This window comes from Tinamus guttatus, unplaced genomic scaffold (genome assembly GCF_059628265.1).
Source record: "Tinamus guttatus ecotype Peru unplaced genomic scaffold, ASM5962826v1 Tinamus_guttatus_pri_ptg000171l, whole genome shotgun sequence".
In the NCBI taxonomy this organism is placed as follows: Eukaryota; Metazoa; Chordata; class Aves; order Tinamiformes; family Tinamidae; genus Tinamus; species Tinamus guttatus.
In genome coordinates, this window is record NW_028288705.1 from 1,808,802 (window position 1) to 1,821,291 (window position 12,490).

Genomic DNA, 12,490 nt, shown 5'->3' on the forward strand with positions numbered 1-12,490 from the left:
GTTATCTCAAACTGTTCCTTCAGAGTCATTTTCTGCTACCAATGCTGAAGATTAAATCAAATTCCAATCATTTAGTTTTCCTTTGATATATCTCTCTCAGTAAATAGCTGTGATAGGGTCTACTAACTGCAAAGCTTTCCATAGAGGAGCTTTTCCACTTCAGTCACGCTCTCTAACAAGGACTTTTCCACAAAGAGCAATACAGTAACCCAGTGTTTGCTCCACATGCAGATTTGATCTGAAGTGCAAACGTACCCGAGAAGTCACAATCCATCAGACAGACAATGTCAGGAGAAATAAACGGTTTGTGAAATCCATGTAGCATTAACAGTCTGGAAATTACAGTATTAAAGTGACAGAACAAGCATTTCTGCCTAGGTGACTTAGAGCTGCACGTTAGGAGAGAAAAGAAACCAGGAGAGGAGAAGAAAAGCAAGAAAGAAACGAGGAAATGGAGAGGAGTAATGTGAATGCTTACTGTTATAAACCTGAAATGAAGTCCAGAACATTTCGCTTTACATGACCTCAGCTCTAAAAACCAACTCATCTGTCACTTTGAGACCTAGAGGAACATACAAACTTCCACCTCCACCTCTGCTCCTTCCCAGGCTGCCTGTTCTTCTCACTCTACCACACGCACTAAAGCCAAGAGAACATGTTTGGGGCTGGAGCTTCTTTTCTTCCAAACAGAGAAAGCGTTCATAGAAGGTGTCATTACTAAGTGGCACCACTTTCTCTGGGCTCCCAGGCAGAAAATGACAGTATTACATGCTATGGCTCTATTTCAAAGTAACAGTTTTACAGGTGCTTAACTGTACTTGAGTATTCTCCCTGGAGTCAGGCCAGGCCCAGGCATGAGTGTCTGCAGGATCCAGGCCTGTACCTGTAAGCTCCAGAAGGTACAGTCAAACACACTCACCCCAAGCGAAACCTAAGATGAACCATGGAAGAAAAAGGTTTATACCTTTGACACCACGTTGTAATGCATGACAGTCACGTTGTAACCAGTGGCCTGCCACTGATGTTTATTACTGTGTCACACTGTGTTACAGTAAGGCTAGTTGTACTGTAGAAGACAAACATCTTAAAAAATAAGTATAAAAACTTAAAGCATTGTCCCCATATTTTTATAAAAACAAAATCAACATTTCTTACGTTTAAAATGAGTGCTGAAAGATACAAATGAATAAAGTTATTGAGCAAATAAAAACACAAATCTGAGCTACTTTTTCATACAAATAAGGCTCAGCCACATTGTATCTCTCGTATTAACAGCATTGGGTTTTTCAAACTCAGCTAACGAGTTTTGGCAACACTGTTCTCTGCTGTATATTTCCGTTGGCATCTGTCATCTGTGCCAAATTAGTCCTCAGTTTTGAAGCTGAGCTTGAAGTCGGAGGTAACTTGGAAATCGACGTTATAGCACCAGTGCTCTCTGCAATTCTCTTTGCCGAGGCCTTCTCCCCGGTCGGAGGCTTTGGTAAGCGTCTCCTTAGCCAGGGATGCCGCAACGCCTGGCTGGGCGTCATGCGGATAGCAGGATCCCATTCTAAACACTGTTTTAAGAAGTCTAGGAACAGGGGATCATCACATCCCTTCAACGCGTTGCCCCACTCGCGGCTCTCCGGCGGGCCGCGCAACTTTCCCCTTCGAGAGCGCCCGCCGTTGAGGATCACGGAGCCGTCGGACAGGGTGGTGATGGTGCAGTAGCGGGGATAACCCTTAGAGCTCACAAAGTTTTTGGCTCGCTTGGACGAATCTAAGAGTTTGGGGGAAGGCATGCCCAAGAGCTCAATCATGCACGCCAGCTGGTCTCCTTCATCTTCCCCGGGTAGAAGCGGATACCCGGTGAGAAGCTCTGCTAGAATGCACCCCAAGCTCCACATATCTATGGGCATCCCATAGCGAGCACCGAGGATGACTTCAGGCGCGCGGTAAAAACGTGACTGAATGTAGGTGTAGACACGCTGGTGCTCGTAACAACTCGAGCCAAAATCAATCACTTTAATACCACTTCTACCCTGTTGCTTCAACAGAATGTTCTCCGGTTTAAGGTCACAGTGAATGATCCTATTTTTGTGCAAAGCATCCAAGCACTGCAAAATTGAGTGGGCAAACTTGCGGACTAAAGGCAGGCTGAAGCCCTGAAACTTGTTTTTCTTTATTAACTCATACAGGTTCATGCTCAGCAATTCAAATGTCATGCAGATATGGTTGCGGAATGTGAAGTTTTCCAACATGTGAATAACATTCATGTTGTTATCCTTATCTTGCTTCCGGAGATGCTCCAGGATCCTAATTTCTTCCGCAGCTTGGCGGTGGAAACGCTTTTCATTTCTCACCATTTTTAGTGCCACATGCTGATGCATCTTGTGATCGTAGGCCTTCACCACCTGCCCAAAGCTTCCTTTTCCTATAACTTTCAGGACTTCATACCTGTATGCAATATGATCGTGGGGTACCTGCACGTAAGACCCCTGGTCATCATCATACCCGCAATTGTTTGGACCACCAACCACACCTTGCCGCTTCTTCGCATTTGGACCCAAAAAGTACACTTCAGGGTAGCCGAAAATCTCATGATGCTCGAAAGCTGTTAATTTTTGCATGTATTGCTTCATTGCCTGCTCTGGTGTCATAACGGAGGCTTTCACTTTCCCCGTCCCATCCGCAGCTTTTAAAGAGCTGGAGCTTCCTTGTCGTCTGTGAGAACTCTCCGACTGTCTCTCCTGAACCACTGGCAATCCAGACTTGCCAAGCGTTGTAAGTCCATTGGGCTGCGTCGTCAGAACCGTCCTCTTGTTACTGTTGTCTTCGAACAGCTGCTGAACCTGGATTTGTCCGTGGCTACTCACATGGAGGTGCTCGTTCATCATGTGCTTATTGCCTCCGATCTACAATGGAGAACAAACACATTTCCAGTTATAAGAAGGCAGGAACTCTTCATTTCATCATGCATTTTGCCAACCCACTACTCTGCCTAAACCACCTCAAAAACTAAACACTTTCCTAGAAGCCAGTTGTTACAGCTTATTTTAAAAAATACAGGTCTTATTAAAAAAATGCAGCTAATATGCTAGGATACGGCTAGTTGTCACTATGCTTTTAGCATACTTGCCTCTCTAATGCCACTTTCATGACTCTCTAAGTAAAATGTTTGCAACAAAGCAATCACAGATGTGCTACTATCATAAGCTAACAGTTTCTCCAAAGAACCTGTGAGGCACCAGTCCATTAAGTGAATAAATCTGCTGGAGGGATACTAAAGCAAAACTCATAGAACAAAGTAGCAGCAGTACTTGGGCTTGAGACCTATATATAATTCCTGAAGAATTTTTACAACTAAAGCTCTCCTAGTCACCTGTTCCTAGAAATCAAGCATTTAACTAATTCCAAAATTTACTATACATTGAAATGCCGTATATGATTTTAAGTCAAGGGAAAAGTGCTGTGATGTGCACAGGAAGAGCCTGGACACTTCTTAAGTTTAAGAGATGCCATTTGCTGCTTGTAATCAAGATAGACACTACACAGCAAAGCATTGAAATCAGTGAAACACAAGTTCATTAGCCGCTTGCCAAAACAGTTTTACAACAACTTCTACCAATATTAGCCTTAGGGCCTGATTCAGATTTGGAGGGAAATAAAATCTCTGCCTTGAAGACCATCCAAATAGCTTCGTTTAAAGGGAGGGAAAAGTATCAGTTTATTCTAGAATTTTTATTTGCTCTTGGCAGTCTTCACAAGGGAATAAACAGAAGCATTCAACATTTTCAAGCAATGAAACACTGGAAGCACTGGGGTGTAAAAACAGCTATTGCACAAAACATTATTTTTAAGGAGAAACAAGGAATGTACCAACATATACTTGCAACTAAAATGGTTATCTTCAGAATTCCTCACTTGCGCTAACGTAGAGGATAATTACTGTCTTTACAGCCTGGTCTTAACACAAACATGGGGAGACTTCCCCTGCTGTCTCTTCAGTTGATTCACCAGCCTTAATATCTATGCCAAATTACTAAGCAAAAGTTGACTGATACTGTCAGCAGATGATCAAGCCAGAAGCAAAATTACTTTTAATCTGAACCTTATTTTCTCTATGCATCTAAAGAAAACATACACATTGTTCACTAAAAATGCTGAAATTAAACAAGAAAATGTCAGTCATGTGCTCTGATATGAGCTGCAACTGCAGAAATGCTTCCTCATGAGAACATACTAACATGTGCAGGGCAGAGTCTAACATACTTTGTGCTTCTATTAAGGTACCACTCTGACACAACAAAAGCATGTTTTTCTAAACTCAGTAACTTGTTCCTAGGAGCCGCCAGCTGGACACCAACTTCAGCTCTGGATGGTACTTTGAAATTTACAGCTCACACAACATAAGAACCAGAGCTCTGCCGAGTTCACTGCTCTTCTGATTCCATTTGGACTCAGGTTGAATAACTGGTCTGTTATTTCACCACTGTGGTTTCAGTGCATGTTTATTTGCAGAGCAATTTGGGCTCATGCTATCAAATTTGATCAATCTCATAAAAACGGCTTCCGCACACTGTCAATTCATAGCAAAGGGAGCTTGTAACATTTAAGCGCAGTGGAGATATATAGGATATTGACACTCATTGCCTTCCTGGTCTGATGTCTCAAAAGCAAAGGGAATTATATCATCAAGGGGATTTAAGGAGCCTATCATGTCTGCAGGGAATTCCTTCAGGTCAACTGAAGTGCATTGCTGTGTTGCCTTGCTAGCAGCTATCCTTTACCGAGCAAAAGAGACCTCTGTCCCAAGAGCTGCCACAGGATTTAGCTCGAAAGGAATGATCTAGTTATCACAATGTGCTGGGATGCTCAACGCATGCCGAAGTGCAAAACTGTGCAAGTAAGAAACACACAAGGAAGCAGAAGTAAGAAACACATAACTGCAAAGCCTGCAAGTACTCAAGCCAATAATTTCCAGGAACAAAGGTTTCTTTTGCAGTGTTCGTTCAACAACAAAGCAGAAGGTACCTGCAGAAACTGGGAGCAGACAATACTAGCATACAGGGGGTGAGGAAGCAAGAGCACAAGGAAAAATACATCTCTTATAATTTCTTAATACAAGTGCTTATTGACAACTTGAATTAATTTTATTTTTTCAGCTGAGTCATCCGTTTTCAGAGTTAACTATATTCTACACTTTCTAAGCAGCAAATGTTTCAATAGATGCGGTCGCTTGTTCAAATCTCAGTTATTTGCCTTGTATTGGGACTTGGGAAAAAAAAGAAAACATTTATCCACCCTCAGATGGGACTAAAGATTTATTTCTCCTAAGAACACGTTTGCAAAGACATTTGCAAAACTTGAACAACACAGCTCTGCTTTCTGCACCTTCAGGCAGCCTTGCGGATTTGCCAGCTGCTCGGGGTGCTTTATTTTATTAATTTTTTCCCAAGCAGCACAACGAAGTCACCAGCATTATCCAAGCTTCACTCAAACCCACAGCGGCTGGTTTGGGCAGTTCCACTCAGCTGCTGCTTGAGAAAGCAAATGCAGATGCAGACGGTCGTACTAGACTTCTTTGTGGGAAAAGACACGGAATGAGCCCAGCCGCTATCCCAAGAGCAGCGCAGGGCAATGGAGCTCACTCTTCCCTTCAAAACCCCAGCAGGGTTTCAGATGCAACGGACACATCATGACCTGAAAGTCAATCTGCAGAATGAAGCTGCCCCATCTCATGGTCCTGCCTGCACAACTCTTCTGTTTCCAGTCGGCATGAGCAGAGGGTTGAGCTCTCACCAGCTCATCACTGCACTCTCCACTTCTGTGCCCTGGGGGTCTGAGTGGGCATCACGTCTAGGCTTGCACTGATCACAGCTCCACAAATTTCACCAGAGGCGCTTGCAGGTTCCCTAAACCGCAGCTCATGGGCCTGGGAGGCTACACAGACCCGTAGTCTTCCTACTCCAGTACTAAACTACTCATAGTCCACACAAGCTCTATCAGTTTTCGTGTGAAACCATAAGCCCCAGAGAGGTTTATAAACCTTCTGCTTCTACAGAAAGGCCTGCAAACTCCAGAACTAAAGATCTATGCAGTTAAAAATATGCATGCACTTATGCAGCTTACCATTGTATTTTACTGCCCATGCTCAGGCTCATCTACACCTTCCAAGATTTACATATCTTTATAGCACACATCTTCAAAAACTTACTGAAGCACACGTGTCTCACTAAAGCATACTGAAGTAACAGATAAGCTTAAACTCAAAGAACTCATCTATTTGAATCATCTGGCAACATCAATTATAAAACAGCAAATGTTACAGCATTTTTTCTCTGTAGTCTTTCATAACTTCAAAATGGCTGCTATAATTTTGTTGAATTTTTGTTTGCTCAGTTTATATAAGCAGATGGTTATGATAAAAACATTCACCTATATCTTAAATTAGAGACACTAGGGAAAAAAATAGCACAAATAGCTTTTTTTTTCAGAAAAGGGGACAAATGCACAGCAGTAACTTACTATATCTACACTGCAGAATTGGAACAACAGAGCAGTAGCATGCAATTGAGTCCATCCTGATAAAAAATGATTCGTAATGTAAAATTCACAACCTTACAAAATGCTAAGTTAATTACAAAAAAAAAAAAAAAAAAACTATAAGCCCTTTTTCTTGGAATATTTCTGAGTACACCCATTTCAGCCCTGCTGTGTCTCACACAAAGTGTCAGGTGCAGCTTGCTTCATTGCTTATGTTGCTCACCACAGCCTGAACACATGTACGAAAGGCTTTTCTTTTACCCTAATAAATGAACTCAGCAGCATTTTTGTGTTCAGCACTAAAAATAGCTGCTAATTAGCACGATAAAAAATAATGCAGAATTATCATAATGGTTTCCCTAGTAGTATGGGTTTCACACATCTAAAAAGACTAACCTTGCTCTACAGAGCTTGTGCACAACAAGAGCTGCAGTCAGAACACCCCATTTGGATTTTCTGCTGCTGGTATACCTGGGGCACGTAAGTTGAGTTTTGAAAAAGTAATCTTTGACTTTATGTTACAAATATTTCCAGAACTGGAACCACATCCCAGTAGTAATGCAGTTTCTCAAATATTTCTGCTCCTGTCAGAACTATGCTGCGCATGTGCAGTGAGTTTTAGTACTCCAGGGACACATCACAAAATCCAGCCTTTTGGGGAAGCTGATGTGCACATATATGAGAGATGTGTCCAAATACAGCACAGCTCCCATAGCACTGTCACTCCAACTGCTGGAGTTCCACATTCCAGGAGCCTTGGAAAATGTTAACTAGCTTCATATTCCCCCTACACAACATTTTTAGGTAATAAAAAAGGAAACACGCAAAGAAACCTAAGTCCAGGTCACAACTGTAAGTACAGCTATTTCCACCCAAGTCATAGCATTTTTATGGCACCAATTGTTACATGAAAGCACCGGATAGGAGGAAGATACTTTCTTTGTTTAGCTGCTCTAAAGCAGATGCACACACCACACAAGCCACTAGGATCTTCAGGTGACACAGTCCAGGAATGTCTGTTCTATTGCAATGGAGGCTATTTCTAATTATTTCATTTTAAGATTAGTGAACAATTGATGCAAAAACACATGGGTAGACACTCATAACTAGTGGCAAGAGGAAACAGAGCTGTGTAGAGACATTTTTAAGCCCTAAAAAAGCTTGTAGCGGAGCACTGAATCATGCACTGTAAATGGGATGTTGTTACAGTCGTAGGCAGGAGGAGAGAAAGATTGAGACTGTTTTATTGCAGGAGAAACAGGAAGAATGCAGAGTGCAGGGATAGGTGCCAAGTAAGAGAGAGTGGATATGAAGGTGGGCAGAAAACAGAGACAAGAAAGCGTCTGGGAGAGGGACTCGCAGATGGGTGGGGATTTACACGAGCCGAGCAGCAGGCGAGCAAGATAATCTCTGCAGCAACATGTCAGGCAAGAACACCAGGATGGAACAGGGGAGAGTGGGCAGGAAAAGGTTCCAATTGTCAAGGAAGAACTTAAGGCTTCAAAAGAAAAAGCAGTAATTTTGAAGAGGAAAGCAAGGAGGACAAGGGTTTGGAAAGCAGCTCATGTTTTCCATTACAAGCAACCCAAAGAATAAAGTCAGGGATAGAAATGGACAAAAAATAATTAATTAATTAATTAAAATAAAATAAATAAAAAAAAGCCTGGACAAAGCCACAGATTTTTAAAAATAAACAAAACCTTCCCCTGGTACAATACACAACAGACTGCTTAGCAACAAAGGTTGCTGTGATTGCAGAGCCTGCAGCCAAAACCTCTGCCCTGTTGTAGGAAGCCTCTGCAAGACAGCATCTCTCCTGTTCTCCCCATGCTGCTACACCAAACTGAACAATGACACTTCACTGGAAAGCAGCAGACAACAATTTCACTGGAGCTGAGGCTAAACAACATAATTCACTCTGCAAGAGAAGAACAGTGGGTTTCTTCTCATCAGAATTAGAAGAAAAAAACTCCTTAGCTTAAATACAAAACTCTTCAATTTCACTCTTTCTTCACAATTCACGTATTTCTTCACAATGCACCCATGCACAGCTCACCACAAGAAAGTTCTACTGATTCTGCAAACTATACCTTCTGCGAGTTTGAAAGACAAAAGAGGAAAACTGTTTACATTATTAGGTATTATAGAGGCCACATAGACACAACAGAGATGAAAACAATTAAGCAAATGAACGCAGAGAAGGAAAATGGTTTAAGAAAACTAAATATTCCATTTTAAACCAGTCCAAATCAAAGGAAGTAGTGGGATGTAAAATTAGCGCTTTCAATCAGTCAGTGTCAGCTGAGGTCACTAGGCCTGAAGTTCACATAACAGACATAACCAATCTTTTTTTAGGTTAAAATCCATCATTCTGATGTCACATGTGATCCTTACCACAAAAAGTTATGATAGCCAAGCATGAGATACTGACCTACAAAATTCAGAGATGCAATCTGAGGTATTTCTACAATAGTACTTAAGGCTAAATAAATACTGTATAACAGAACCTGCACGACAAAGGAAAGGCAGAGTTTACAGCAATCCACATCTAGAGGGACTTGCAACAGAGCAATATAATGCTTGATCACCCTTGTGTGCTTCCAGAAATACTTTTATCACTTTATATATGTGTGTATACACACACACACATGCTTACACAATATGCATGAATAAATGCACTCATAAAAATATAAAATACCGGAAACACAGCAACATAATGCCTGATCTCCTTTACATGCTTTCATAAATACTTCCTCTATATATGTGCTTTTATATTCACATATCTTATATAAATATATATGCACACACATATACGTATAGTAATATCAAGGGTCTGTACTTTCAAAATCATTAAACAGTTCCAGGTATACAACTGGCCCATTTTCACAAAGCCAAAATCAAGTCTGGGTTCTGTTAGCGGTGGGCTCATCTGCCTGTGCAGACGGCTTCATGATGAAGCTGTTCGTACTATGCCTGTTTTCTGTGTTTGAAGAAAAATTAAACTGCCTTCTCAGTTCTAAAAATCAACCAACCCTTAGCTGATATGATAATGTGACAGCTTTGGCCTTTGGTATTAATGACTGACACAGATCTATACCATAGCTACGTAAATATGCAGTGACACCGACACTGAGCATGCAGGCGCAGCTTGAATTTGCAGAATATTCATCATTATTTTTTGAAAACACTGTACATATACTCGGATTTTTAAATAGAAGCCAATTCTTCCTATAAATGGATTCCAGTAAGATGCTTCTACCCCTGAAGCTACACAGAAAGCCACTGGAAACACTAATATCTAAATACATAGTTTCACCTTCTACTAGCCCATAATCACATTACCATTTAAAGCTCTGCCATATGTTTACCAAGATAGTATGCGAGCATCCACGAAGAACTTGTTAATTCCAAGAAAAGCATGCCATCCATGCCATTCAGGGCGAGTATCAAATCTTTCATAATTCAAAAGGAAATACATGCAGTAAAAATTTCAGATATTTAGCATTAACACGACAGCCTGTCATGCCTTCAGGGCAGAGATACCCTCTCTCATCCATATATAGTGCCATAACTCGGGAAGTTTCATTCCCACTGGATTAGCCGGGAGCGGGGGATAACGTGAGACAGCCCAGAACGGGAAGGCAAGCTCGCGTTCAGGCCAACCGGGCTTATCCCGGGGGCAAACCCCGCGCCTGCAGCCGAGCGGGATTCACCCCACCGCGGTGCGCGGTGCTTGCAGGCTGCTTGCCCGCCGCGGCCGGGCTCACCGTGTGCGAGGCGTTGCTGGCCCGGAGCGGCGGCAGTGCGAGCGGCGACGGCGGCGGCCCCGTCCCGGCCGCGGCCCGCGGCAGCGCGGCTCCGGCGCCGGGGGAAGACTGCAGCGGGCGGCCGCCCTCGGCGGCCCGGCCTGCGGAGAGCACAGCGGTGAGGCCGGGCACCCAAACCCGCCTCCCCCACCCGCGAAAAAAACACTTTTTTTCACCCCCTTTTTTTTTTTTTTTTTGGCACTCCCCCCGCCCGGGCCCCGCCGCGGGGGGCGCCCGCCTCATTGTCTGCGCGGGCAGCGGCCCCGCGGCGGCTGCGAGGCCGCGGGGCGGCCCGGCCGCCCGCCCTCCCGCCCTCCCTCCTCCTGCCGCCGCTTCCCCGCGCGGCGCCCTCGCCCTCCGCTTACCGGCCGCGTAGGCAGCGCCGGCGGCGCCGGCCGAGGCTTTCCTGGTTAACATGGCCGCTGGAGCGCGGGCGGGGGCAAACGCATGTCAGGGCGGCTCGCCGCCGCCGCCGGGCCTCGCCGCGCCGCCTCGCCCCGCCGATCAGCTACAGCCGGGGGCGGCCATGCCCCCCGGCGCATCCCCCGCGCCCCGGGCCCGCCGGGCGGACCCTCCAACGCGCCGCCGCCGCCGCCTCCTCTTCCTCCTGCCGCCGTCGCCGCAGCCCCCGGGCCAAGCGCATCCCCTGCTCGCTCCGCCGCGCCGGGCGCCGCGCTCGCCTCGCGCGGAGGAGGAGGCGGCCGGGCAGGGCCCTCCCTCCGCCTCCTCCTTCTCCTCCTCCTGCTGCTGCCGCAGGAACGGGGCGAGCGGCGACCAGTCCCCGCCCCTGCTGCCGCCGCCTCACGCGCTCCCCGCCCCGCTCCGCCGCCGCGGGGCCGCCGCGCCGCGCACGGGCGCTCCCCGCCGCCCGCCCGCCCAACGGGCGCCGCCGGCCCCGCGCGCCCAACGGGCGCCCCGCGCGGCCACGGCCATCTTGGCGGCCGCGCGCCCGTGTGCGCGGGGAGCGCGGGGCCGCCCTGAGGCGGGCGGCGCGAGGGGGCGGCGGCGGAATGGGGAGAAAACTTCGAAAAATAGAATAAAAACAACTGAGGGCAAAGAGCCCGGTTGGAAGGGCCACCGTTTGGAAGTGGCGCTGTCTGTGGTGAGGGAGGTGGGGGGTGGTTTCCCCCATATAAAAGGTCCTTTATGGTGCTTTGGATTCCTGGTTTTGTCGGCCTGAGCGTCATTAGCACCAAAAATAGATATATGAACATTTGCTGAGCCCAGGACAGCACTGAAATGATGACCCCCCCCACCCCACCCCAAGCTCAGTGCTTCTTTTTTTTTTTTTTTTCCTTTGGATATCTGTACAGATTGCACATATTTTCCTTTTCGAAACAGCTGGTAGATATGTAGACAGACTTGAAAAATGAAAAATAAATCTCCCCTTTCCCAATGCCTAGGCTGAAAAATACATATAAAAAGAAATCCAGCTCCAGTTCTCCATCCCTGCTGTGGGCGAGCCAGACTCACTGCCACAAGATAGATGCATAAACAAAGACGTTTCCTGTGCTGGTACAAAGAAGTAAACAATTTCCCCAGCCCTCCTGAAGCTCGGAGACACCAATCATACCTTTTCCCGCCCACACCCACCTCCTCTTTTCCCTGTGCTGTAGCAGAGAGCCAAGTCTGTCTGCCACAATATTCTCCCACAGACACACAGGCGCTCCAGATGTCCCTTCCCACTCATTGCCAGGTGTATAAATGTTGGTTTCTGATCACTCTCAACGTTTTCCTGTCATTTTCCTTCCTGTCAAACAGTGCAGGCACGTGGGAAGCACCTGGGTGACAAGCGCTGGGAGACTGTTGCTGTTCTTTTTATGGTGCCTTAAATGTCCAAAGAATGGTCAAGAAAAAGACAAAGCTGTCCTAGTGTAAGGAAGGAGAACTGTTCACATTCGCTGCATATAGGAAAAATGGAAGTTGATCACAACTGATGTCTCCAAAGGGCTAGCAAGAGTTCTGACTTCATCATCACCACAAGTGTCTTCTCTGTCAAAGTCATAGGTCCTTAACAGCTTTCTCCAGAAAGCCTAGGTGCAGATCTGCAAAGAAGCAAAAATAGTAAAAAGCCACGCCTAAATACTCAAGACAAAGCAAAGATTAAATTCTTTCATGCCAAGTGTTGTACTCAGGAATCTGAACTATGTCATGCTGAG

General features: G+C 45.5%; 1 protein-coding gene across 1 annotated transcript; it reads right to left on the bottom strand.

Annotated features, from left to right (window-relative positions):
* Positions 1–993: 993 nt before the first annotated feature.
* On the bottom strand, positions 994–10,399 carry DYRK2 (dual specificity tyrosine phosphorylation regulated kinase 2). Its single transcript, XM_010227707.2, has 2 exons — positions 10,293–10,399; positions 994–2,894 (listed from the first exon to the last, which is right to left on the bottom strand). Exon 2 carries the CDS (start codon positions 2,874–2,876, stop codon positions 1,293–1,295), a length of 1,584 nt encoding a protein of 527 aa, XP_010226009.2. The 5' UTR covers positions 2,877–2,894; positions 10,293–10,399; the 3' UTR covers positions 994–1,292.
* Positions 10,400–12,490: the final 2,091 nt, after the last annotated feature.

Coding starts and splice junctions, on each gene's coding strand:
- DYRK2 (XM_010227707.2), bottom strand. CDS start 2,876: ATGATGAACGAGCACCTCCATGTGAGTAGCCACGGACAAATCCAGGTT.